The following is a 26,309-nucleotide window of genomic DNA, read 5'->3' as shown; positions in this document are numbered from 1 at the left end:
AAATGACACAGTTTTTTTTATTATAGTATACACAAATAGGAACTTGTGATTGTGGATTCATATTGCTTACACAGCAACTTAACCGATGAAATACAGATAAAGATACAGGAGAAAGTGATAAACCCATCCCTAAAATTATAGGTGCCCTAATTCCAAGGTATTTTAAAGTTAGTGGTGCCTAAAGTCACACAAACATAATAAGCCTGCTGCCAACACCAACACTTACTTTACAGTAATTAAATGTAGCCTATCAGACTACTGTAACATGAGTGTCAGAAAATGTATATGGGTAAATCCATTTGAATACAATACATTTTGTACAGCGTTCCTTTTGATTTAAACACAACTTTCTATACATGTTTGCCCATGTTGGTCAGAAAGTGACCTTTTGGACCTGAGTGACAAAACATTTAGGAGATAAAGGCAGTCAAAGTTGACCAATTTTGCATACACCAACATACCATGAGACATGTATCTTCATGGAAAAGATAAATGGTTGAGTTTGATATAATTTAAAAGCTTACAAACAGGGTTGTCAAACTATTCCATAATTTAGTTTATAAAAATGTCTTTAACCTTTAATGTCAATAATCTAAAAATGTGTGAATTCATTTTTTGTTTCATATTCGCATACAGTACCAGTCAAAAGTTTGGATACACCTACTCATTCAAGGGTTTTTCTTTATTTTTACTATTTTCTACACTGTTGAAACTATGAAATAAAACATATGGAATCATGTAGTAACCAAAAAAGTGTTAAACAAATCGAAATATATTTTATATTTGAGATTCTTTAAAGTAGCCACCCTTTGCCTTGATGACAGCTTTGCACACTTTTGGCATTCTCTCATCCAGCTTCATGAGGTAGTCCCCTGGAATGCATTTCAATTAACAGGTGTGCCTTGTTAAAAGTTAATTTGTGGAATTTCTTTCTTTCTTAACGCGTTTGAGCCAATCAGTTATGTTGTGACAATGTAGGGATGGTATACAGAAGATAGCCCTATTTGGTAAAAGACCAAGTCCATATTATGGCAGGAACAGCTCAAATAAGCAAAGAGAAATGACAGTTCATCATTACTTTAAGACATGAAGGTCAGTCAATCTGTACAATTTCAAGAACTTTGAAAGTTACTTCAAGAGCAGTTTCAAAAACCATGAAAGCGCTGTGATGAAACTGGCTCTCATGAGGACCGCCACAGGAAAGGAAGACCCAGAGTTACCTCTGAGGCAGAGGATAAGTTCATTAGAGTTACCAGCCTCAGAAATTGCAGCCCAAATAAATGCTTCACAGAGTTCAAGTAACAGACACATCTCAACATCAACTTTTCAGAGGAGACAGTGTGAATCAGGCCTTCATGGTCGAATTGCTGCAAAGAAATCACTACTAAAGTACACCATAAGAAGAAGAGACTTGCTTGGGCCAGGAAACACGAGCAATGGACATTAGACCGGTGGAAATCAGTTCTTTGGTCTGATGAGTCCAAATTTGAGATTTTTGGTTCCAACCGTTTTGCATCTCTGGCCTGCTGGCCCCCCTACCTCTGAGGAAGCACAGTTCCCGCTCAGCCCAGTCAAAACTGTTCGCTGCTCAGACACCCCAATGGTGGAACAAGCTCTCTCACGACGCCAGGACAGCGGAGTCAATCACCACCTTCCGGAGACACCTGAAACCCCACCTCTTTAAGGAATACCTAGGATAGGATAAAGTAATCCTTCTAACCCCCCCCCCCCCCCCCCCCTCCCTTAAAAGATTTAGATGCACTATTGTAAAGTGGTTGTTCCACTGGATATCATAAGGTGTATGCACCAATTTGTTAGTGTCTCTGGATAAGAGCATCTGCTAAATGACTTAAATGTAATGTAAATGTAATGTTATTTTGTAATTAATACGTGGCACATATCTGTTTGCAAACAGTGTAAAAAATAATATATATCATTGAGTTAATAATGCTGCATACAAACATGGTCTCTTTTTTTGTTGTTTTGAGTAAGGCAGCTCCAAAATGCAGGTGTTTCAGCCTATCTCAGTGCTTTCTGTGGTGGTGGGGCAAGCCAGCAGAGAATACAGAGCGTTGAGCCATGATTGGCTCAGTGTTCTGTCACTCGTAAGGACCTTGAAAATGTTAGCCCTTCAGCTGCTGCCATAGAAGTGCCCATCCAAGAAGGCTCAAGGTCATTGGCCACAGATAAAATGATGTCAAATCACTTTATATGTACAGTAGCTTTGATTGGACTGATCATGTCAACATCATACTTTCACAATCTTAGCTAGCAGTCATCATCATGAATGAAGTCGACAATCTACCGGAAAATCCTTTTAATCCTTGTCATATGAAGAGAAATAATGAAGAGAAATTATAGATAAAACATATCGGTGCTCATCGGCCATTGGACATAAACATTACACAACAAGTTGGAAATCAGAAATTCAACAATGAGTGGTTTGGAAGGAATCAGTGGCAGTGGCTGTGTGGTACCAAATCTGTAATTAAGGGGCTCTTTTCCAAGTTTAAAATTATTAACATTCAACATTGGCCATGCTGTCAATGAAGCATGATTTGTGATGCGCTCAAAATAACTGTTAACTCGGAGGACCGCCACACCACCTTCCTGTTCAAGTGAGTACACCATGAACAATATGGACCAAAAATGTAGTGTATGCTGCTTCATAAATTATGTAATATGCCAGGAATATATGTATACTGTAGCTAAGAAAGTAATACTATGTGTATGTTGTGTAGTAAGATGTTAGTAGCCCATGTGCCTCACCTTAATAATTTGGTCTATTTACCCCTCATAATTTCACCTACTGTTCTGACTGTTCTACTGTAGCCTATAATCTGTTTTAGAGAAATGTAATCATTGAATATTGTAAGAGCATTCATTGTCTGCTTATATGTCCCCTTTATTTATCCTACGGTTCTGACTTGGTGTACAGGGCCCTGTAAGAACGGCCCATGTTCTGAATTCTGTCGCTGTACATTTCAAAAGTGCTAAACAAATAGTTATATTGACTAACTTTGCATCTGTTCTAGCTCGCTCATTAATGTCTTAATCTAAATTATGGATTGCCTCTTATCCACTTGTCATCTTCTTATACCATAGTTTGTACATCTAAGTTGTCATTAGAAACCACAATTGTTTAAGCGAGTCAGTCATATAAGCTGTGTTTTTTTAAAAGGCAGTAAATGAGACTGAATGAACTGTTTCGCTGCCAGATAAGGCTCCACTGATAGCCAGCTGTAGCAGTGGTAAGATGTTGGGACTGCTGTTGGGTCAGCTTTATGTAGGCCATAACAGTTTGTGGGCACCGTTTGTCACCGTTATAGCGCAATTAATGTATTATTTTGTGTTGTGTTGTGTAGTGGCTTTGCTGGCATGCATTCCACTTCTTTTTTTCCCACCACTGATTGATAGTGACTTTTAATGCCCTTAAACCATGAATAGATTGATGATTCACCACTCAATTAAATCGTATGATTATGTAGGTGTTGCCAGGATACCGCAACTTTACCTCAGATACACCAGAAAACATCAGGGATGGTACACTGGTTAACTGACAGCAAAAAGACTGGGTAGATTGGTTTAACATCACAGCCCATAGCAACAAAGACATCCCACCAGAGATACTGGTAGGCCTACACACCCTATTTACATTCATTAATTATGTAAGGAACTTTGCAATTTGTTTTCTTAAATTATTGTGTTTTATCTATCAATCTCTCTTGGAAAGGGTCTAAAAGCAAATGTCCTATTTATGGATAAAATGCTAAATGTCCTTTATCTTTAGCCATTTGGTCCCCCCCCCCCCCCCCCCCCCCTCCCAGAATCTTCTAGATCTTTCCTCTCCCTGACATTTCCATTCTTACAGAAGCTCTGACAGAATGAATGCTACCATTTGAAATATATGCAGACCTGAAAGATGGACTTGGTCATTGAGTACTGTTTATTTTGCCCATTTCTGCAAATCCTTGACTAATAACAAGAGTATGCATATAGGTCGTTCCATGAAAACGAGTGCTTTTGCGTCCCTTTGATATTTTAATGAAAAACTATGCACCAATAATTAATTTTAAAAGCATGATATATGAATAAAGACTTGCTGAAGTTACAAAATTGTCCATTTTGACATGTCCCTCCGCACACCCTCAATCCCTTTTAGGAAGATTTTAACCCACTTCACACCAACATTTCTCCGAATTTTCACCATCATTGTAAAGCACTAGTTATTTTGTTGCTTTGACAAAGTAATTTATGAATATTATTATTTATTTCATGTGATTAGTAATTTATTTACGTCTGTTCCTCGTTTTAATCTCAACCCTGTTAAATGAACTGAACTCTTGTTTTAATTATGGTGAAAGTATTTCTTTTAAAATATTTTTTTCAAAAGAAACATTGAACAACTAATAGTCAAATCATAGTGTAAAGGCAGGTGAGCTGGTTATACTCTTTTTGGCCATTTTCTGATGTTTTGTGGTGTAAAACTGAGCAGATCAAGCATAACGCATCAACCCTGTTACCCATAAATAGACAGGCTAGAAATGTTTTAACAATTGTTATATGTTTTTTAAGCTTGCGTTCAATTTCCCCTCCCTGTTGTACGCAACAAGCTTCCATTCCCCCTGGCACAAGGATTTATGTCTGATTTAAAATGAAATCGTCAACCATGTTACAGTCAACCCTGTTACCGTCAACCCTGTTACTTTATTTGACACATAATAGGCACTTACTATGGTACATTTTTTATTTAAGCTCTTAAAATGGGAAAATGTGTTTTTTATTAAGTTGAACATGTGCTCTTTATGACAGAATGTTTAAATTATTATTTATTTTTTTACCAAGTAACCATGCTCAAAACTGCACGAATTTGTGGATGACCCATGTACTGTAGGAACATTTTTATTTATCTAGTCCCACTTTGGAATGTCTGATGGTCTCTGAATGTCTATATTCTCTCAACAGTCCACAAAAAACGAGTCATGCTCTTCTGTCAACAACTTCCAACGGTTTAATTCCTGAAGAAAAAAAGTTCTGTCTCCTTACTCATTCAGACAGAGTAATCATCAACCTTCATCTCTAGGAGAATCAACCGCAGTATAAAAAGTAAAAAATTCCCTCCCCTAAGGTGTGTAATATCAGACAGCCAGATGCTGATGTTCAAGTCAAGACAGGATATAATTTCAATCCACACCTCTCTCCCCAAGTCTATAGAGACCAGTACTAATGGTGTCTTTTCGTAAACACTAACTCCGCCATGATTTGTTGGACAAAGCCTATGGGGAAATGTATTTCATTTTTGTAGGGTTTTTGGGTAAACTCCGAAAATAAGGTCTGTGGTAAACACAGGCTTAGGAGATCTTATACGTTTTGTTATTTGAGATAATTTTCATCACTTTTTATGGATTTTGAAGCATTTATGTAATCAGAAAAAGCACATAAAGCACATAAAGTCTTCATAATTCATGAAGGTCATGTTAACTGACTGATATTATTTCATACAATAAAACATAAGATCTCCAAAGCCTGTGTTAACGTCAGACCTCTTTTCTTTCCAATGATGTGCATAAACCCTGGATGACTGTGCACTGTATTGAAGCCATTGAGCGGCCATCTTGGTACTCATCCTCCGTTGTAAAAATACTTTGGAATCTATCAAAAATGCATTTAGTATTTGACACGGTTATTTTATTATAAACACTTAATGCATACTTTTAAACTATATTACGTGAGCTATACATAAAAAATATGAAAAAATACATGAAAACATTTTCTTTAAAGTATTTTTTATATATATAGAGTACTAATGTTACTAAATACATGTAATTTTGGCTTTGAAACATTTAATTGAAATACTGTAGAATTCCTATGGAGTACAACCGGTGGCTTCAAATCCTTTCAATGGCCAACACATAGCATGAGCAATCCAGGGATTATACACATAATTGATTCTTTCACCATTTATTTTCCCCATTTGAATGGCTGAACAAAGCAGAGTTAACTCATTTCCGTTTTTAGGACTACAAACTGGCAAACTCTATTGAAAGACAATACAATAAGGCATCGCAAAACTCTCACAAATTGAAAACCATATGAGGCCATATTTGAGATTAGCGAATAAATCCTTAATAGGGAATTAAAATATTTTTGTTGAGCTGAGTGTAATTGCAACAAAATATTGAAGGCCTGGGCAACTAAAATAATCTGGAAAAAAACAGACGTTTTCAAATTTTTTATTTCTTCAACACCACTGATTAAATAAAAGAAAGCAATATGTGTCGTAGATTTCTGTACTAAAACAAAATAGATTTTCCAGTTGAAATATTCATAAATACATTGGCCTGAAACGTATTGAATCTGCTTTAGGATTGATATACTACAACTCCCATAGTAATTTTCTGCTCAGCAGGAAATGTGGAGTCCAACTTTCAACCAATCAAAAGGTTTTCCATTAGTTACCACAGCCACAAAGTGAAATTGGCTATATCGTAAAAATTAATGGAAACAACAATTTGCTTTTTGATGTTAATATAAGGTTAGTATTATGTATACGTTAGCAGTGTGGTTAACGTTAGTTTTAAAATCCAATTTTAAGAAAATAAATAGTAGAAATAGGCGGGGTTTATGACTTTTTGACTGTAGTAATGACCAATACAAGCTTGGAGGTTTGCATGAGCTTGTTGTTAGCAAGCTAACCCTGTGAATAACTTTCGTGAGGCCAATTTGTAACCTACGCGTTGTGTTTCTATGGATGAAGCTTGTAATTAAAGAAATGGAGACCACACCGAAGACAACCAAATCAAAACCTGTGTACGGCACACCGTGCAATTTAAAATCAAGCCCGTGTGAATCCAGTAGTGTGCAAAAGGTAAGGTAAGAACGGTCTACAGTACCAGAACCAGGCATGTTGCAATGTAATTTACAGTGAAATATAGCTAGCTAAGTAGCTAACATTACCTAACTAATATATGTAGCAGCCAGTAGCTAATCTAATTTGTTTCAAACCCATCTAATTGTGCTGAATACACACACAAAGATTGCTACAGTATAGTTAAATACCATTTCTTAACGTTTTTGTCAAACCCCTCTAACATATTTAACGTACTGATGTTTTTCTAGATAGATTTTTCGTTTTAAATAATGGGCCTATGGCTTGATTCTAGCTGTTGTTCAGCGTCATTCACAAGTGTCAAACGTTCTCTCAGCCAAAACAGCAGATGAGTTCATCTCTGAAGGAAAGACTGAAAAGATCAAAACGTTCCTTCACCTCTCCTGTTTCCGTGGCCAAACGTCTTAACATCGATGATGACCAACTACCCTCAACAGCAGACAAAGAGACCGAGCATGGTGCCAAAACAGACAGACAGAAGAATATTGACATCAACAGAAATGAGAGAACGCCCAGTGAATATCCAGAGACTAGAAGGGCTGGGGTCCCTGGCCCCATACCTGAATCAGCTCAACCCACTCCTGTAGACTTGCTACAACTACGAGACCAATTGAAGAGAGAGGTTAAAGAAAGGACCGAGAGACTACGGCGACTGAAGATGGTTAAAATGTACAGAAGCAAGGTAACCCCTCAATGAAAATGCTAAATGACATGGGTGTTCTCATAGTAAAAAGATGTGTGGTATAATTGGTTGTGAATATTCAACCACTATTTATTCCCCATCTCTCACTTCTCTCTAGAATGACCTGACACAGTTGAGAGTTTTGATTGACAAGTGGCGGCGTTGTAGTCAGGCTGCATTGTATGAGCTCCAGTCAGATCTCCCCATAGATGGCAGGAAAGCCAGCATCTCCCAGCTAATTGACCTCTTTGGTGTAGAGGACAGCATACTGCACTTTGACCGCACAGAAGAGGACTTCACCAATACATAGACCCACATGCCTTCTGTTCAAATCATCACAAATAATATTAAGTGTTGATCTCATCAGATTTATCATGCAGATTTCCTGCCTTTGTTGAATCTAGATTATTCAATCTTATGTACTGGATGTTTTTCACCCTACATTTACTATGATCCACAAGTAATGAGAGTGAAAAAATAACATTCATTTGCCACTTCATCAGTTTAATTTCATACTGTTACCTACCATAGTAATTTATATTAGTTTATATATTAGTTCTATATTTAAAGATGAAAATCAGTTTTTGATGTTTGTTAAAAAAAATTAAATAAAGTGTTTCCTGAATCTTGTCAGTTATGTTTTAGCTGAGCAAGAGCGGGGAAGGACTTCATCCTCATGCGTTCCACCTCTGCCCTGAGGGTAGCCACCTCCTCAGCCTGGGCCCTGGCTAGATCCACCAGCTTCTTCCTCTGGATGATCTCCTGGTACCTCTCCTCTGCATCACTCTCATGGTTCTCCTCCATGGCTGAGCAGAGCAGCAAATAGCATCACAGTTGATTAGATGATTCAGTGGAAGTGTTATAGGAAATGAGGCATCAAGGGGCCAGTTAGGGGTTAAAAACAACAATGCAATGGAACAATATCCACCACATGTACACAGTGATACCTATAAAGCTCCTGATAACATCACAGTTGAAGTAATGATGTACCTAAAATTGTGTAAACCTATACTGCAATGAGATGTGTAATTATTACAGTACCTATGGCTTCACAGATGTGTCTCCTCTCAGCCACAGTCACTTGCATGTTGGTCAGCTGCTCATCCAGAGCAGCATTCTTCGCTGCCTTCATTGCTGCCTGTCTGTTCAGCTGCTTGATCAACTTCTTACAGGTCAGCACATTCTTTTGGTGAGTCTGAAATACACAAGCATTATAGCTGATATTTTAAGCACTTGAATAAATGTGACAATTCAGTGAAATTAATGTAATTGATATGAAATTATATTAACTCTGTTCACATTACCTTTTCCTGTAATGTTATGGTTTTCTCCAGAGTTGAAACCTGCTTTGATATGCGGTTGTCATGATCCGTCTCACTGAGATACTTGGGGCAAAAAAGCTTTGTTTAAATATTGATCTCTTAGTTTGTGTGGAAAAACATGCATATTTCATTGGCAGTGACATAGATTTGATTCTACATCCCCCGAAAGATGCAGAGCTCTCACTGTCAAATGTCAGAACAAAAAAACAGGTTGATCATTTGGTTCAGGGTATTTTTGATATGTCAATGGTTTTTGGCCATGTGGAAGAGGCAATGCAGGTATTTTACATTGTTACACTGCAGACACTTTTTCAGCGAAACCTATATTACAGCCAATGAGATGTCTTGTGGCCTATAGAGGGTTCATACTTGTACCTGCAACTTTGGTGTTGCTAGCATTTTGCCCAAACCAGCTGAGCTAACCAAACCACAGGTTTCTATTACATGTACACTACTGTTCAAAAGTTGGGGGTCACTTAGAAATAGTTTTTGAAAGAAAAGCACTCTGTCCATTTTGAAATAACATCACATTGATCAGAAATACAGTGTAGACATTAATGTTGTAAATGACTATTGTAGCTGGAAACGGCAGATTTTTATTTATTTTTGTACGTATATGTAGATATTCCATGGAGGCCCATTATCAGCAACCATCACTCCTGTGTTCCAATGGTATGTTGTGTTAGCTAATCCAAGTTTAGTGTTTTTAAAAGTCTAATTGATCATTAGAAAACCCTTTTGCAATTGTTAGCACAGCTGAAAACTGTTGTACCGATTTTAAAGAAGCAATAAAATTGGCCTTCTTTAGACTAGTTGAGTATCATCAGCATTTGTGGGTTCGATTACAGGCTCAAAATGGCCAGAAACAAAGACCTGAAACTCATCAGCCTATTCTTGTTCTGCGAAATGAAGGCTATTCCATGTGAGAAATTGCGAAGAAACTGAAGATCTCGTACAACGCTGTGTACTACTCCCTTCACCGAACAGTGCAAACTGGCTCTAACCAGAATAGAAAGAGTGGGAGGCCCTTGTCCTCTTGTGCAGTTGCGCACAAGTACATTAGTGTCTAGTTTGACAAACAGACGCCTCACAAGTCCTCAACTGGCAGCTTCATTAACTAGTGCCCGCAAAACACCAGTCTCAACGTCAACAGTGAAGAGGCGACTCCAGGATGCTGGCCTTCTAGGCAGACATCCTCTGTCCAGTGTCTGTTCTTTTGACCGTTTTAATCTTTATTTTATTGGCCAGTCTGAGCTATGGCTTTTGATTTGCAGCTCTGCCTAGAATGCCAGCATCCTGGAGTCGCCTCTTCACTATTGACGTTGACACTGGTGTTTTGCGGGTACTAATTAATGAAGCTGCCAGTTGAGGTGTCTTTGTCAAACTAGACACTAATGTACTTGTCCTCTTGCGCAGTTATGCACCGGGGCCTCCCACTCTTTCTATTCTGGTTAGAGCCAGTTTGCGCTGTTCTTTTGAAGGGAGTAGTACAGTGTTGTATGAGATCTTCAGTTTCTTGGCAATTTCTCTCATGGAATAGCCTTCATTCCTCAGAACAAGAATAGACTGATGCGTTTCAGAAGAAAGTTCTTTGTTTCTGGACATTTTGAGCCTGTAATCGAAACCACAAATGCTGATGCTCAACTAGTCTAAGGCCAATTTTATTGCTTCCTTAATCAGAACAGTTTTCAGCTGTTCCAACATAATTGCAAAAGTGTTTTCTGATGATCAATTAGCCTTTTTTTAAATGTATAAACTTGGATTAGCTAACACAACGTGCTATTGGAACACAGGAGTGATGGTTGCTGATAATGTAGATATTCCGTAAAAAAATCTGCCGTTTCCAGCTACAATAGTCATTTACAACACTAACAATGTCTACACTGTATTTCTGATCAAGTTGATATTTTCATGGACAAAATGTGTTTCTTAAAAATAAAAAAAAATAAAGGATATTTCTCTGACCCCAAACTTTTGAACGGTAGTGTACTGTATGCCTTTGCAATTAACTATTGTTCCAGGGAGACCTGTCCCATGGTACGCTTTAGTGTACCTCCTGCAGCTCCTGAGAGACGCGAAGCATCTGGATGTCCCTGGCTTTGTTGTTCAGGTCCTCCTTCTGCATCCTCATCCTCTTGTGCTCCCACTCCTGCTGGATGATGCCCTTACGGAAGTCCTTGCACTCCACCATGCTGGCTATCTTCTGCTCTCCCAGAGCCTGACAGAGGAGTACAGGTCAATACATAGCCTATGACCTATGCACCTCATTGGTGGAGTTCCTCATGACCCATTTTTGCCCTGTTTTTCCCCATTTACAAATGTTTAACTTATGTAACAATGTTAGCATGACTCTGCTGAGGTAAATGGATAAAGAATGTCTATGGGTCTCACCCTGATGGTCCCATTGAGGTCCTCCACCACACTCTTATGGAGCAGCAGAGAGTCAGAGTAGTCTGCAATGAAGTCTCCGTTCTCCACCTCCACCTGGCCCTGCTTGATCAGGATCTGAACCATAATGTCCAGGCGGAAACGCATCTTCTCCTCTCGTAGCCTGGAGACATCAAGAGTTTAAAGACCATGAGCTATCAATGAGTCACTCCTGACTTAGCCTTGCGTGCCAATCTTATTCGTGCTCAGACACACAGCTGTTAAAAAAGACTACACCTGTATAAAGTGTTCAAAAGAATCATGGGGTGGAAACATTTGTGTTTAGTAAAAAATGTACTGCGCTTTTAAGAATATAATTGATGTACTCTCACGGTATGACAGACACTCTTACCCATTGATGTCATCCATGAGACTTTTCATTTCCAGTCTTGCACTCTCATCCTCATCGGTCCTCTTCTGCAGAAAGGCCTGCATTTCAGCCAGAGTCAAAGCCTTAACTTTCACCTGAATAGGACAAGACACAAAAGATGATGTTGAAATAACAAAGGGAAATGAACTAGAACTACAATGTTCCACAAAATGGGATAATTAACTCGATCCAATCTCTCATTCTCGAGTTCCACATTCTGTATGTATCCTGCGTTACATAACACTTTAATAAGGCAGACTTACCCAGTAAGTTTATACACTGCTCAAAAAAATAAAGGGAACACTAAAATAACACATCCTAGATCTGAATGAATGAAATAATCTTATTAAATACTTTTTTCTTTACATAGTTGAATGTGCTGACAACAAAATCACAAAAATAATCAATGGAAATCCAATTTATCAACCCATGGAGGTCTGGCTTTGGAGACACTCAAAATTAAAGTGGAAAACCACACTACAGGCTGATCAACTTTGATGTAATGTCCTTAAAACAAGTCAAAATGAGGCTCAGTAGTGTGTGTGGCCTCCACGTGCCTGTATGACCTCCCTACAATGCCTGGGCATGCTCCTGATGAGGTGGCGGATGGTCTTCTGAGGGATCTCCTCCTAGACCTGGACTAAAGCATCCGCCAACTCCTGGACAGTCTGTGGTGCAACGTGGCGTTGGTGGATGGAGCGAGACATGATGTCCCAGATGTGCTCAATTGGATTCAGGTCTGGGGAACGGGCGGGCCAGTCCATAGCATCAATGCCTTTCTCTTGCATGATCTGCTGACACACTCCAGCCACATGAGGTCTAGCATTGTCTTGCATTAGGAGGAACCCAGGGCCAACCGCACCAGCATATGGTCTCACAGGGGGTCTGAGGATCTCATCTCGGTACCTAATGGCAGTCAGGCTACCTCTGGCGAGCACATGGAGGGCTGTGCGGCCCCCCAAAGAAATGCCACCCCACACCATGACTGACCCACCGCGAAACCGGTCATGCTGGAGGATGTTGCAGGCAGCAGAACGTTCTCCACGGCGTCTCCAGACTCTGTCACGTATGTCACATGTGCTCAGTGTGAACCTGCTTTCATCTGTGAAGTGCACAGGGCGCCACTGGCGAATTTGCCAATCTTGGTGTTCTCTGGCAAATGCCAAACATGTGGATGTCGGGCCCTCATACCACCCTCATGGAGTCTGTTTCTGACCGTTTGAGCAGACACATGCACATTTGTGGCCTGCTGGAGGTCATTTTGCAGGGCTCTGGCAGTGCTCCTTGCACAAAGGCGGGGGTAGCGGTCCTGCTGCTGGGTTGTTGCCCTCCTACGGCCTCCTCCACGTCTCCTGATGTACTGGCCTGTCTCCTGGTAGCGCCTCCATGCTCTGGACACTATGCTGACAGACACAGCAAACCTTCTTGCCACAGCTCGCATTGATGTGCCATCCTGGATGAGCTGCACTACCTGAGCCACTTGTGTGGGTTGTAGACTCCGTCTCATGCTACCACTAGAGTGAAAGCACCGCCAGCATTCAAAAGTGACCAAAACATCAGCCAGGAAGCATAGGAACTGAGAAGTGGTCTGTGGTCACCACCTGCAGAACCACTCCTTTATTGGGGGTGTCTTGCTAATTGCCTATAATTTCCACCTGTTGTCTATTCCATTTGCACAACAGCATGTGACATTTATTGTCGATCAGTGTTGCTTCCTAAGTGGACAGTTTGATTTCACAGAGGTGTGATTGACTTGGAGTTACATTGTGTTGTTTAAGGGTTCCCTTTATTTTTTTGAGCAGTATATATTCTATGAAATATACTGTAGGTTTCAAGGTGCTGGAGAACATCAATGACAAGGAAATGCATGTACTGCCACTAACATTTCCTCAGACTTCCTCACTTGTCCCCTGGCTGGTTTTCCATTACCTGCTGCTCACTCTCAACTTTGGCTCTGCGGGCCAGGCAGAACCTCTCCCACACAGACACGTCTAGGCTTTCAGGCATGTTCTCTGGAGCGTCCAGCTCCTCCATGGCCTTCATCATCTGACAGAGACCCTCTGCTGCCACTGGACCCGGCAGGGGCTGCTCTTTAAAGGGGCTGGTACTGTTGTCTGCCTGGGTCCTCATCCTCTGGACCCTGGGCAAGAGAGTACTGGGATGTTGCACCCTCTTCTAAAAATCTAAATGGCAACAACTGTATGTACAGTATGTATTGAAGATACTATGACCCCTTTCTCTTTTTTATGCAGTACCTGGGTCTGCGCTTGTATAGCTTGTACAGCTGATCAACAACATGGCCTGGGACATCAAAGAACTCCTTCCTGAATCCCCTGTCGAGAAGCTAGGGATACACAATATGTCAGATAGTACCAAAGAACAACAAGTGTAGAAAAGTATCTGACATGAGATAGACGTGCTACTGCCAGTCGTACTTTGTCCTCGGCCACAACATTGTCGTAGGTCTCCCGGAACATTTCTACATCCTCTTTGTGCTTCTTAAGCGCTTCTCCAATCTCATTCTGTCAGGAGAATAAGGCATGTTAAGAGATGGGAACGCAAAGTACAGGAAGTAACAAGAACAGTGTTGAAGGCAAACCAATTAAGATGCCACACATGTTGGCGCTTGTAAAACACAGTCTCAGACAGAGCAACAGGATAATATCTGACTGGAATGTGTAATAATATGGTTGTATATAATAGAGATAGGATAGCTAACATAAAATTATCTCTAACCCAACCACAGGAGGCTGCTGAGGGGAGGACGGCTCATAATATTGTCTGGAATGGAATGGCATCCAACACATGGAAACTCACTCCGCTCCAGGTATTACCACAAACACCAACCTCCTGTGAACTCAACCATTGTAAATCCCTTCCCCATGAGAAAGATACTCAGCAAATAGAGCATGAATCAGAGGAGGCTGGTAGGAGGAGGGATAGGAGGACGTGCTCATTGTAAAGGCTGGATTACAATGAGCCCGTCCTATAGCTCCTCCCACCAGCCTCCACTGGCATTACTATAACGACGTCTCACCTTGTAGACCCTGTTTTTTTCTAGCTTGAGGCTGAGTTCTCGCTCTCTATTGAGAACCTCCTCCTCTATCAGAATGGAATGAACTAGATTTGTAATCTTCAGCTCTTCCTACAAAAGAGCAAGAAAACAACAATGGCACATGGAATGTACTGTATATTTCTTTAATTAAATCTTGATCTGTGTGTGTGTGTGTGTGCTGTCTTACCTGGTATATAACCATCTCAGATTTCACCTTCCTCTCAAAGAGCTTGGTCAAGGTTTCATCAAACCCCTGAGTGGCGTCCATGATGGACGTCTGTAGTTTCTTCATTTCAGCTTCCAGAGTCTGGAACAAGACAATGGCAACTGAACTTGTGTAGTATATCAAGTCTGGGTCCTAATATGATGGTGTATTTCTTTTGAATACAACATTGAAAAGTAGATGTTTTCACACAAGAATCACACCTTTCTGTACTTCTCCTGTTCCTCGCTCAGTTCTTTGGCTTTCTTCTCATACTCTTTATAGATCTTTTTCTCTTCCTCTGTCCACTGAATGTCCGGTTTAGATACAATGAACTCAGGCTGAGGCACCTCCTGCATGTAGAAAAGTACAGGGTCAGAAAATACATTCAAACACGTTCTCTACAATCTTTCATTAAAATACTTTTCTTCAGGACAATCATATTTAATAAATGTTTACCATGTTAACGGTAGATGTATTAAATGTTAATTAATATTGGATATTAAATTCATATCCATATTTCAGATTTTTCAATTTGACCACCACCATACCACTCTCAAGATATCCTCTTTTTTTAGCTCGAGTACTCCACCCATCATTTCATCCAGAGCTCGCTCTCTGATATTGTCACTCTAAGGAAAAGGAGAAGCAGAATGTCTGTTTCAATGGGGACCCAAGCCAATAACATCAATTCACACTGTATTTTTACTAAGAAAACACCTCAGTTTTACATTTACATTACATTTTAGTCATTTAGCAGATGCTCTTATCCAGAGCGACTTACAGTAGTGAATGCATACATTTCAAACATTTAATTTCATGCATTTAAAAAAAATATATATCTATATTTTTTTCATTTTTGTACTGGCCCCCTGTGGGAATAGAACCCACAACCCTGGCGTTGCACACATCATGCTGACGTTGCAAAAACCATGCTCTACCCACTGGGCCACAGGGAACACTGTTTCCCAATTTATCGGTTAGTGATTAAGATCTTGCTTGGGTTAGTAATGGTTTATCGGCTGTTAGAATGACCCCTAAGAGTAAACATTTAATAAGTGGGAGATGGGAAAGGTAGGAAGCTAGTGATACAGTACCTTGGCCGTCTGCCGTCTTTGTTCCTCCTCTTTCTTCTTCTCCTCTTCTTTTTTTCTCTGCTCTGGGGTGAGGTACTTTTCAAAATGAATCTGGAGACGGAGTCATAAGTCATAAATTATCATTTGATGTGCAGTAACTTGTGTTTTGGTGGAAATCTAAACCATTAAAGTAGGTCAATAACAAAAAAAACAGTTTCAAGTCTAACCTCAGAGTCCTCTACATACAGTGCCCTCTCTGGCTGCTCGTTGTCAGACAGGCTGGGCTCCCACAGCTTCCTCTTGACGTCCAGCTCTGACATGATCTCCATGATGCGACGATTCTTATCTTTCACTCGGTTGATCTCCTGCACCTTCTGCTTGTGCACCCCCTTAAAGTCTGTGTTAAAGGCTGTCTTCACTTTGTAGATGATGTCCTAGTGTGTGAGTGAAGGTGAGAAGTCAAATGGAGAAGGAGGCTGTTATAGGCAATTAGGTGAAATACTTCGCTAAACTCAATTTGGTTATTAAATGCTAAACACTAATACTTTAATCATTAAAGGGCAATTCCACCACTTTTCAACCTCATATTCATTATTTCAAGCACAACACCAGTGTCTACATATGTGAAAACGGTGTGTTTCTATGTGTTGCTGTAAAAAAATATACAATTATTTTCAAACACTTTGAGATTCACGGTGACATGAGGAGCAAGAAAATACCCTGTCTTTGGCAAAAAAACTTGTTACAGGTTTTGCAAATAATAGTATTTTACTTGTAATCCTACCCTGGATTTTTTAAGAACCTTTCTTCTTATCATTTAAACCACAGATCATAGAAATGTGCCGTTTTCACATATGTAGACACTGTTGTTATCGTGCTGGAGATAATGAATATGAGGTTGAAAAGTGGTGGAAATGCCCTTTAAATGCTGAATATGTACACATTGGTTATTAAAATCCTAGTACATATTGCCAAACAGTTTGTTTACCTGTAGCAAAGTGATCTGGTTGATCTTCTGCTCTCTGATGTGCAGGTTGAACTGATTGTAGAGGTAGGGGTTTGAGCCTCCATACTGGGCACTGAGGCTACCTGTGAGGGAAGCACTCTCCATCTCACGGCCTTCCTCCTCCTCCTCTTCTTCCGCTGTGGTCTTGCTCTTCTTCTCTAGAATCTCCTGCTGGAGCTAGAGTGTTTTGGAAGAGGATGAGTGGCATGTAAAAAAAAAAAAAAACATCGCTTGGCACTATTGCCAATGAAGGTGTATAAAATTGGCAGAATCTCTAGCAATTGTACTGTAACTAAAGGGACATACAGCACATTCTAACTCACATTGCTGTCAGCCCGTTCAATCTTCCTCATACTCTCCACTCTATGAAGTTCATCCAGCTCCTGCTGTGTCCGCTCCTTCATGGGGTAGTTCTTCACCTCGTGTTCAGTGTGGAAGGCCTAAGGTAAAGCCAACAAAACACAGTCTCAAAACATATCTGTTGCTGCACATTTGAAAACCAACTTCATTTTGGTTGTGACTCTCAAGTTACCTTGATAGCTTGCCCTTTGACCTTCATGGAATCCCAGCATTCTCTCTTAAGGACGTCACGCAGGTAGCACTTGGCTAGGTTCTCCAACTCAATCTCATTTCGGACCTGTAAGGGAGTCAATAAGAATACTATCACACTGTGTGTGTGTGTGTGTGTGTGTGTGTGTGTGTGTGTGTGTGTGTGTGTGTGTGTGTGTGTGTGTGTGTGTGTTACCCTGGTGACCTCCTGCTCCCCCTCGGCTTGCAGTCTCTTTTGCTCATCTACATCCAGGTTGAACTCCTGCTGCTCCAGCTTCTCCATGTCAGGCAGTGTCTCGTTCTCACGCATCATTGCCTGGATCTGGGGCCGACGACATGGTCACATTAGCCATTAGCATTTTGATGATATTGTGTCTAATTTTACACTCAAGCATTATTCATAAAGCAAAGTAAATAAAAAGAGGATTAGAGCTCTGCTTACTGTGTCACGCAATTGTTTGATATTTTTCCTCAGGCTTTTCTTTGTCTGTGAAAACTGCTGGATCTCCTCATTGATAACCTGTGGACAGTATAGTGGTAGTAGCAAGATGTGTGTATTGTCTGATGACAATTTGTTGTTCTGTTTAGTATCCCCATACTCAAAGCATATCAGTGGATACATTTATCTGGACTACCTGAAAAACAGTACAATGTTTTGCCAGCATATCTGTCAACACTGACTTTCACCAGAACTGTTATCATATATTTCACAATACATCAGCTATAACATTACACCCTACTAAATCCTTCTATACTCAACATGATGGGACTTGAATGGAATCAAACACATCACCACACAAATAATAAAGCAGGTAATGGCACAGTGGCTGAACATTACCCAACTATGGCTGTTTCATGTTATCTAACTGTTATCTAACTGTGATCTACAATGTGCAAACCCACAACACAATGAATGCCACACCTTTGATATCAGTTCAGTGTTATCTACAATCTCCGAAATGTTTATCTGCCTTGCTCCCAATCTGCGCCTGATCTTTTCACACTAAAACGGATTAAGTTAATTAAGATGTCACTATCACCCAGGAAGAATGTGCCAACAGCAACACAGCTGTTTTGTGAATCAGGTATTGAAGTATTTGTCAAGGGCAACATCAATGTTTCTCCTATCAGTACTGGGGTGAAACTGAGTACCAAATCTATATTTAACTATGCAAGTCAGTTAAGAACAAATTATTCTTGACAATGACGGCCTACAATGACGGTCTTGTGCTGAAGTGACATCAGCAGTGTTACTGACCGCTTCCAGCTTGTTGTCCAGCCAGGTGGAGTCTGTGGCTGAGGGCAGGTTGGTGGAGCTCTCATCCTTTTCCGTCACATCAACTATCTGTCGCTTATCATTGGCCTAGACAGGAGGTGAGGACAAACAAATGAACTACATTTCATGTGTGAATATGAAACATCACATTTCTGACTCCAGAAGATTTGATGGATCTGAAATGATCTTCATTACACTGATGCAAAGGACAAGCCCTGTGTGAATAGCGTCAACTAGGATGTATTTAGCTGGTGCAGTGAGGCGTAAGTTAAGATGGAGGATGTAAAATCTATATGAATCACAGGAGGCTGCTGTGGGGAGAATGACTCATAATAATGGCCGGAACGGAGCAAATGGAATGGCATTAAACACCTGGAAACCATGTGTTTGATGTATTGGATACCATTCCACTGATTCCACTCCAGTCATTACCACCAGACCGTTCTCCCCAATTAAGGTGCCAGCAACTTCCTGTGATATGAATGGTAACCTTGGCTACCTCTGCTCTGTGTAGATCTGCTGACCCAGGAAGGGACAGGGCCTCTGGGTCCCAGTCAGCCATCCTACTGAGAATAGGGTTCTCTGATGTTATCACACTCTCCTGGTATTTGGCTATTGACTGGCTGTACTGTGTAGCTGCATTCGCTTTTCCAACACCTGCCATTTTCAGCCTTCATGGAAAACAGAAAAATACATAGACAGAATAAAATGTCTTACAAATAAAAGTAGTCCAATGCATTATAATGAGAGAAAGGTTCTCCTTGTTATAGTAGAAATTGTGAAATGTTTTAGAATGATCTAATAATCTTTGAAATTTCACATCTACATGAACTACAGTGCTCTCTGGTGTTCAACGCTGCATTGCCTAAAGACTTGTCCCCGTTGATTTACCTTAGTCTTGTACAGACCATAGAGCCGTCTTTCAGGCCTGTAGTGATCATTGTCTGACCGTCTGAGGTAAAGGACACTGTCCTCACCCCTCCCAGCCAACACGAGTGGCACTGCATCTGAACATACCGGTCCTGTACATGACAATGACAACATACTCAGGTTAATAGCATTACGAGTGGTTATAACACAAAGATAACGTGTTTTCATCAATCTTTTGTTCTCACAGATTTCCTCTTTTGAGATTCACTCTCTTAAGAACAATACAACATTTATAATACAATACTGTTAAAATGAGCTCTATAAAGCTGCATGTTATGTTCAATGTAACATGTAAAACCTGAAGTGAAACAAGGTCGTACCAGACTGGAGATTTCCCGGATGCGCAGCAGTCCATCTTGGCCCACTGAGGCCAGCCAAGACTGGTGGGGGGACAGCAGGACGGAGGCGGGGCCCATAGGGTGACCTTCCACCTCCTTCTCTGGGGTCAACTGGACCACTTCCTGGTCAGAGGACCTTTCTGTGCTCTAGGAGACAGACATGGCACAGTGGGCACGTGTATTGTGTTGTGTTTATGCAAATGTTATTGGTATTGTGTCAAATTTGGTCATACGTCATCACCAAATAAAAACTAAACAGCAAACCACCCATCATCAACAAATGTTCAGATGTTAGATTAAGATTGTTGGGCTTTTAAATGTAAGTCAGACTGGTAATGCCTTACCTCAGGTAGCTGGAATCTCTGGAGAGCTTTCTTCTTTTGGCAGTAGCCAAAGATCTTATTGGCTCCCAGGGCAGAGGAGCTGAGTGCGTGAGGGACCTCATATGTGCACCGCTGTAGAACATTATTGGAAAGACATCCTCTCAGGTCTGCACACACTCCTGCCCCTGCAAAGCAACAGCAGTACACAAATTCCATTCTATCTCAGTTCCAGCGTGTCAATACAGGAATCAAACAGAGACAGGTGTGAAATAAAATGGAACAGACCCAAAGTCAGGCAGGATAATTAACAACAGTTTCTTACTGTGGACACACACACACACACACACACACACACACACACACACACACACACACACACACACACACACACACACACACACAGCCCAGTCAGTACCTGTGAGCTCCTGCACAGGCAGAGTGAGCAGTGTAAGCAGACTTCCCTCCCCTCGGCCTATGTCCTTCTCTCCAGCACACAGAGCCAGCAGTTTGACCTGCTTAATGTCCCGGCTGTACTGGGTAGACAGGGACACGATGGCTCCTTTAGCACCTGGAGAGAACAACACTGTTTTAATCAAACATAATGAGTTGAAATGAGTTAAAGAAATACCAGGGAAAACATATATGGACTTTTGTGGAGCATTAATGTACCTGTGTATCCGATTACCTCAAATACTCTGGAAGCCCTTGCATTCAACACATATATATTTGCATCCGAGGCACCAGTGATAAGGAAGTTTCCTCCTTGATCAAAACTGTAAACCAAAAACAATATGAAATCCAACATTACTATTGAACACTGATACCTTTGAAAGGCTCTTTAACATTTGACAATAAGGACAACCAAAACGCAAATAACAACAGTAAACTCATTGGAGATACTTGCAGTAGGTGGTCCACAGGAGTGTAGTAGAGGTGAACCCTGTGCACCAGACGAGGCTGCTGCTCCCTGGTCAGCTCAATGAACAGGACATGCCCCGACACCGTTCCCACGGCAACGTATTGAGCAATCGGACAGCAGGCCAAACTGGTCACCTAGACACAATAGTAGTTGATTTAATTTTTTTAAATTATTGTTCTATTGTCCATGAAGTTTACATGAGACTTTTCACTTAAATACAGTAATAAGCTCAATTCACAATTGACTATGCCTACTTACTGTATTATTTAGCATAGCTGCCCTAATACTATTGTAATTGAATGACTATTAACCTTTACTTGAAGAGATATAGAGCCGATGCAGAAGCCAGCATCTAGAGACCACAGCTGCAACTCTCCTGAGTCCCTCACTGACTGTAACGACGAGAGAAACGCCAACATCATTATGAATGAGGATCCATTACAAAACATTTACATCAGTTAAACATGACATCAATGATCTCTTACCACGCATAAGTTATTATCAGTGTACAGTGAAGCTGCTGCCACAAAGTCTCCACTGAGAACGTCCAGGACTTTCACCACCTTCTCACACTGGGATCGTTTATACCTGTAGATGCGCCCCTGGCAAAAAGCAAAAGCATACTATAACAAGAGCCTAAAAATTATTAAAATATGTATCCATAATACAGTACAATGTATGCACTCACTGTACTGGAAGCTAAGAGCAGTGTTTCATAGTCTGGCGAATATATTATGGTTGTGGCTGGTTCCTCCAATGTCCAAGTTTGTGTAACCTCCACTTGGTTCCCCTTAATTTTTAAGCAGCGTAGCACATTCTCCTGTAGAATAGAAAATGCCTATTTTAAACGATATAAATCTGGAATATGTTGTTGTTGGCTCTAAATAGGTGGTTTAACAGATCAAATGGGAATGCATCTGAGTAAGTTGAACTCTAAGAGCCAGACTTCATACTACTGAATTTGCTGGATATCATGTATCCATCCTCCAATCAATGTGAAAAGCGGTTTGTTACCTTTCCTGACACAAAGAGTCCATCCTTGTGTAGGGCTAAGCTCTGGAAGCTACCCTGCTGGAACCCAGGAATGTCATCTGCAGCTGAACAATAGTAAGCACACATATTTTATCATATTGATATGAACATGCAATATAACACTACACATATAATTGCGATCATTGACGTGATATGTCAGTGCACAATTATTCTAACCAAGTAGATTATTTTTGGCAATGTTTCTAAAATTGGTGACTGTCAGTACATTTTTGTTCCCCATGAACCTCAATATGAGTGTCTGACTGATAGTCATCTGGAGTGAGAGCCAGTGCAGAGCAGGTCCCCTGGGCCAGAGTAAAGAGTGCTATGAGACAGCACGGTGTACCTGAGGGGTTGAAGAGGACTGAGACAGCCAGAGAGTCTGGGTCAACCTGCAGCAGGTGGCCTTCCTGACAGCCCACATAGAGCTCTGATGAGTCTGTCCAGCAGATGGTGCTAGGTCTTAGCCTGGTTTTGATGCGCGCTTTGGGCTTTCAAAACAGGGATAGTGAACATGTTTTGAGATTGAGAGGAGTAAAACTGCACATTTTTTTATATATATTTTTTTACATAGGCTACTCACTACAGAGTGAGACAAAACCTGTGCAATTAGTTCCTGCGGTTGAGAGGTGTTAAGAAGACACTACCACAAAGGTTTCTGCCTTGTCTTCTGCAAGCCCTGCGATGGCTGAGGTGGGCATCTGAGGTCCGAAGTAGGTGAGTATTCCAGTGGGGACATGAGAGGGGTTAATCTCCTTCTCAACCAGACAGCCATCAGTCGCAGGGAGATCTATCACACTGACAATTGACAATGTAATTAATAATTAATTAATAACACATGAAATGTACCCATACAATTTCAATTGAAGACATGGATAACATTTATTGTAGGTATCAATTGTGATTAATGAAATAACCAGCAACATGTATGTAGTTACAATTAACCTCAATTACCCTGGTTTCATTATATGAAAGCTGTCACTCTTCTCAATGTTCCAAACTGTAAGGGATGATGACGCACTCAAAGAGCAAATCTGGAGCCAGTTCATTGGGTTAAACACCAAAGTGGTGATGTCTTTTCCAGCTTGTGGTTGGTTACAAATTGGATCCCCAGTTTCCCAGTTCCTACAAAAAAGTATTGGTATTACCACAAATAGTGAGTGTAGAAAACAGAGGTCATTTAAATGAATGTGTAACGAGGATATTAAGTGGACTGGTTTCAGTTACCATACTGTTATGGTGTGGTCTGGTATTGATGAGCAGCAGGCCAAATAAGGACCAGCATCACTTAGTGCCAGAGATGTGTAGTCTACATGGGCTGTTCCTGTAAATGAGAAAACACTTTTGTAATATTGCTAACTGGAGGAAGTATTTGAATAGCTAATGCAATGTATATAACTCTTTAATCATGTTAATAATGTCAATGTTTCAGATAAAGACTTACCCTTCAGTTCATTCTTCAGAATAAGTTCAGGGTAGTTGTACACAAATATGGAGGGATTTAGTTTATGGTTGGAGAATGCAAGTGTCCTGCAATGTCCATTTGCTGTGAAGGCACCAATACCTCGACCAGGACACTGCAGCACACTTCTAATTTTCGTCTCTATATTCAGGAAAACGATGTAATTCCCACAAATGTAGCAGGCTGTTTTCTTGTCAACAAATTCAACATTTTGGCTTGTCAAACCCTGAGCCCACCTAAGAAACAAAACACACAGACGAAGAACCCTTTTTTCTAAGAGTGCACTATAGTAGCTAACGTTAGCTAGTAACGTTAGTTACTGTAACGTTAACGTGAATATAGATACATAATTTATATGGTTTGTAACCATCTCGTTAACACACATCATTTTAGATTAACTAAGATACACCACGCATAACCAAACGAACAAACCAATGCATTTTAACTTACCTGACTTCTAAATTTCCCAATACATCCATTTCTGGAAATATACTGAATAAACTGAGCTGTGCAAGACTACTAACAGCTAGCATGCGACACAGGAGCAAATGTTTGGTTTTGTTGCCTTGACAACTACAATTTCCCTTCCACACTTCCCTTACATGCGTTTTAATCGTTTGTTGATTTCTAAATCCGTCACACCCAGGAAAGTACAATACATACAAATCTTTGACCACTTGTTCTTTGAATGTAAATTTGTTTCAGAATTTTGGGAAAACCTTGCAGAATACTTATTTACCATTATGAACACTACCCATGTTTTTGACATGAATGATATAATATGTTGCTATTTTTATTCTTGTTGCCAAATACTTTATACACAAACAAAAAATCCAAAATGTTATACCAAAATTACACATATTTTTGATTGAATTTAACTCTTATTAAAACATTAACCCTAGTGAATAACAACAAGAATAACATTTTCCTGAATCATTATAATTATATTACAATTGCACTAGAATTGTTAATTTTTGTATTGTTTCATTGATATTTTTTGTGTTTTAGTATTTTCTGGTTAATACTTGCGTTCTGTTTTGTATGTTGTAGCAATGTAAGTTGTTGATCTGTATTATGAATTTTAAAAAATGAAAAAAGAAAAGAAAATTACCAAAATACCGCGCTATGGGCTGTTCTTAGTCACGACTCAACACATGGATACAGCTCTTATATTGGCCATATACCACAAACCCCTGAGGTGCCTTATTACTATTTGAAACTGGTTACCAACGTAATTAGAGCAGTAAAAAGAAAAGTGGTGTCATACCCATTGTATGTCAGCCAATCAGTATTCAGGGCTCAAACCACCCAGTTTATACTTGTTATTACATTTGTTCATATTTTTTTTAAATAAATATATCTAAAAAATAAACAAATCTTTCACCATACCACAAAAAAAATATTTATCCATACTCTTGTTAAAGACAGTAACTCTGTGTTAAATCCACAGACCTCGGAAACCAGTCAAAACAAAGAGGAGAACGTAACATTGCCAAATATATTTATAATAACTAACACTATAGCTCCTTGTTCTATCTGTGACTTTAGTAAAGAAAATAATGAATTTAATTTTACAAACATGTGCTCAAGGAGTGTTTGCATTTTAATGTTTCTATACAAGTGTGCAAGTGTTCGTTTGTCACTCAGAGACTCGGAGTAACCACAACTGCTCATCTTCCATGGCCTCTGAATTTCTTTTGCCAAAGGTAAGAAAGACAACTTCTAAAATCTATTTAACCCTTGTGGGGTGTTTGGCCTGTGGGACCCATTTTCAATGTTTACTAAATTAAAAATGATACAATTAATTATTTTTTCAACCTGAGACTCACTGGCCTTGGCTCATTTTCTGTGAAGAACATGTAAAATAATCCCCCTACACATTTATATTACATATGTGGTGTTCGGGTCTTTTTGGAGCCGAGGGTAATAAAAGTGTGGAAAAGTGTGTGTGTCTTCCTTCTCCCTGGGCCGGCTGTTTCAACATAGCACCAAGAGCCTGTCTGTCTCACTGCCTGTCTGCCTGTCTCCCGCTTTTCTCATACTCTTTACCCTTTGTAGTGTGTGAAACTACACAATATCTTGCGGGAACCTGCACAATGGTATTACAATACATTATTTCGAAAACATTGTAAAAAATGCAGTATTTTCCCACACTCTACCCCAGCCAGAGCTCCCACCTCAGCTGTTGAATACACGGAACAGGCCTATCAATTCCTCTAAGTTGGTGTTAACGACCGACACATTCCTAAGGTCCTACGTGCCAAAGAAAGGCAAAAATGTGGTACTCATGAGTACGCTGAATAGGGATGACCAGAAAAACCAGAAATCATAATGAATTACAATGCCATAAAAGGAGCGGTGGACAATTTTTAGACAAGCTGGTGACTGGCTACAGCTGCAAAAGAAGAACCCTACGCTGGCCACTTGGACATTTTGGCGTACAACGTGTTT

General features: G+C 40.2%; 2 protein-coding genes across 2 annotated transcripts; one reads left to right on the top strand and one right to left on the bottom strand.

The window, feature by feature from the left end:
- Positions 1-6,217: 6,217 nt before the first annotated feature.
- On the bottom strand, positions 6,218-24,414 carry cfap43 (cilia and flagella associated protein 43). Its single transcript, XM_014154649.3, has 38 exons — positions 24,309-24,414; positions 23,841-24,094; positions 23,624-23,720; positions 23,351-23,521; positions 23,044-23,194; positions 22,743-22,887; positions 22,379-22,461; positions 22,053-22,184; positions 21,850-21,966; positions 21,676-21,756; positions 21,350-21,498; positions 21,115-21,218; positions 20,861-21,013; positions 20,467-20,630; positions 20,105-20,269; positions 19,746-19,876; positions 19,354-19,525; positions 18,837-18,941; positions 18,021-18,098; positions 17,775-17,900; positions 17,562-17,666; positions 17,353-17,469; positions 17,012-17,206; positions 16,251-16,457; positions 16,045-16,134; positions 15,499-15,579; positions 15,172-15,300; positions 14,933-15,052; positions 14,728-14,835; positions 14,126-14,212; positions 13,946-14,034; positions 13,620-13,830; positions 11,673-11,785; positions 11,285-11,444; positions 10,947-11,111; positions 8,876-8,956; positions 8,613-8,766; positions 6,218-8,377 (listed from the first exon to the last, which is right to left on the bottom strand). The coding sequence occupies exons 1-38, from the start codon at positions 24,389-24,391 to the stop codon at positions 8,202-8,204; spliced, it is 5,049 nt and encodes a 1,682-aa protein (XP_014010124.1). The 5' UTR covers positions 24,392-24,414; the 3' UTR covers positions 6,218-8,201.
- sfr1 (SWI5-dependent homologous recombination repair protein 1) lies at positions 6,764-8,196 on the top strand. The gene is made up of 3 exons (XM_014154652.3): positions 6,764-6,868; positions 7,206-7,571; positions 7,690-8,196. Exons 1-3 carry the CDS (start codon positions 6,773-6,775, stop codon positions 7,879-7,881), a joined length of 654 nt encoding a protein of 217 aa, XP_014010127.3. The 5' UTR covers positions 6,764-6,772; the 3' UTR covers positions 7,882-8,196.
- Positions 24,415-26,309: the final 1,895 nt, after the last annotated feature.

This window comes from Salmo salar, chromosome 18 (assembly GCF_965601325.2).
Source record: "Salmo salar chromosome 18, fSalSal1, whole genome shotgun sequence".
In the NCBI taxonomy this organism is placed as follows: Eukaryota; Metazoa; Chordata; class Actinopteri; order Salmoniformes; family Salmonidae; genus Salmo; species Salmo salar.
This window is presented reverse-complemented; position numbering and strand designations above follow the sequence as displayed.

What these genes read in the sequence shown, in the direction of transcription:
- sfr1 (XM_014154652.3), top strand. Translation starts at nt 6,773, where the DNA reads ATGGAGACCACACCGAAGACAACCAAATCAAAACCTGTGTACGGCACA. An exon ending in AATCCAGTAGTGTGCAAAAG is followed by an intron (nt 6,869 to 7,205) that starts GTAAGGTAAGAA and finishes ACGTTCTCTCAG; the next exon opens with CCAAAACAGCAGATGAGTTC. An exon ending in TTAAAATGTACAGAAGCAAG is followed by an intron (nt 7,572 to 7,689) that starts GTAACCCCTCAA and finishes ACTTCTCTCTAG; the next exon opens with AATGACCTGACACAGTTGAG.
- cfap43 (XM_014154649.3), bottom strand. Translation starts at nt 24,391, where the DNA reads ATGCTAGCTGTTAGTAGTCTTGCACAGCTCAGTTTATTCAGTATATTT. An exon ending in AAGTTGAGAGTGAGCAGCAG is followed by an intron (nt 11,786 to 13,619) that starts GTAATGGAAAAC and finishes TGTCCTATTCAG; the next exon opens with GTGAAAGTTAAGGCTTTGAC. An exon ending in ACCTCAATGGGACCATCAGG is followed by an intron (nt 11,112 to 11,284) that starts GTGAGACCCATA and finishes CTCCTCTGTCAG; the next exon opens with GCTCTGGGAGAGCAGAAGAT.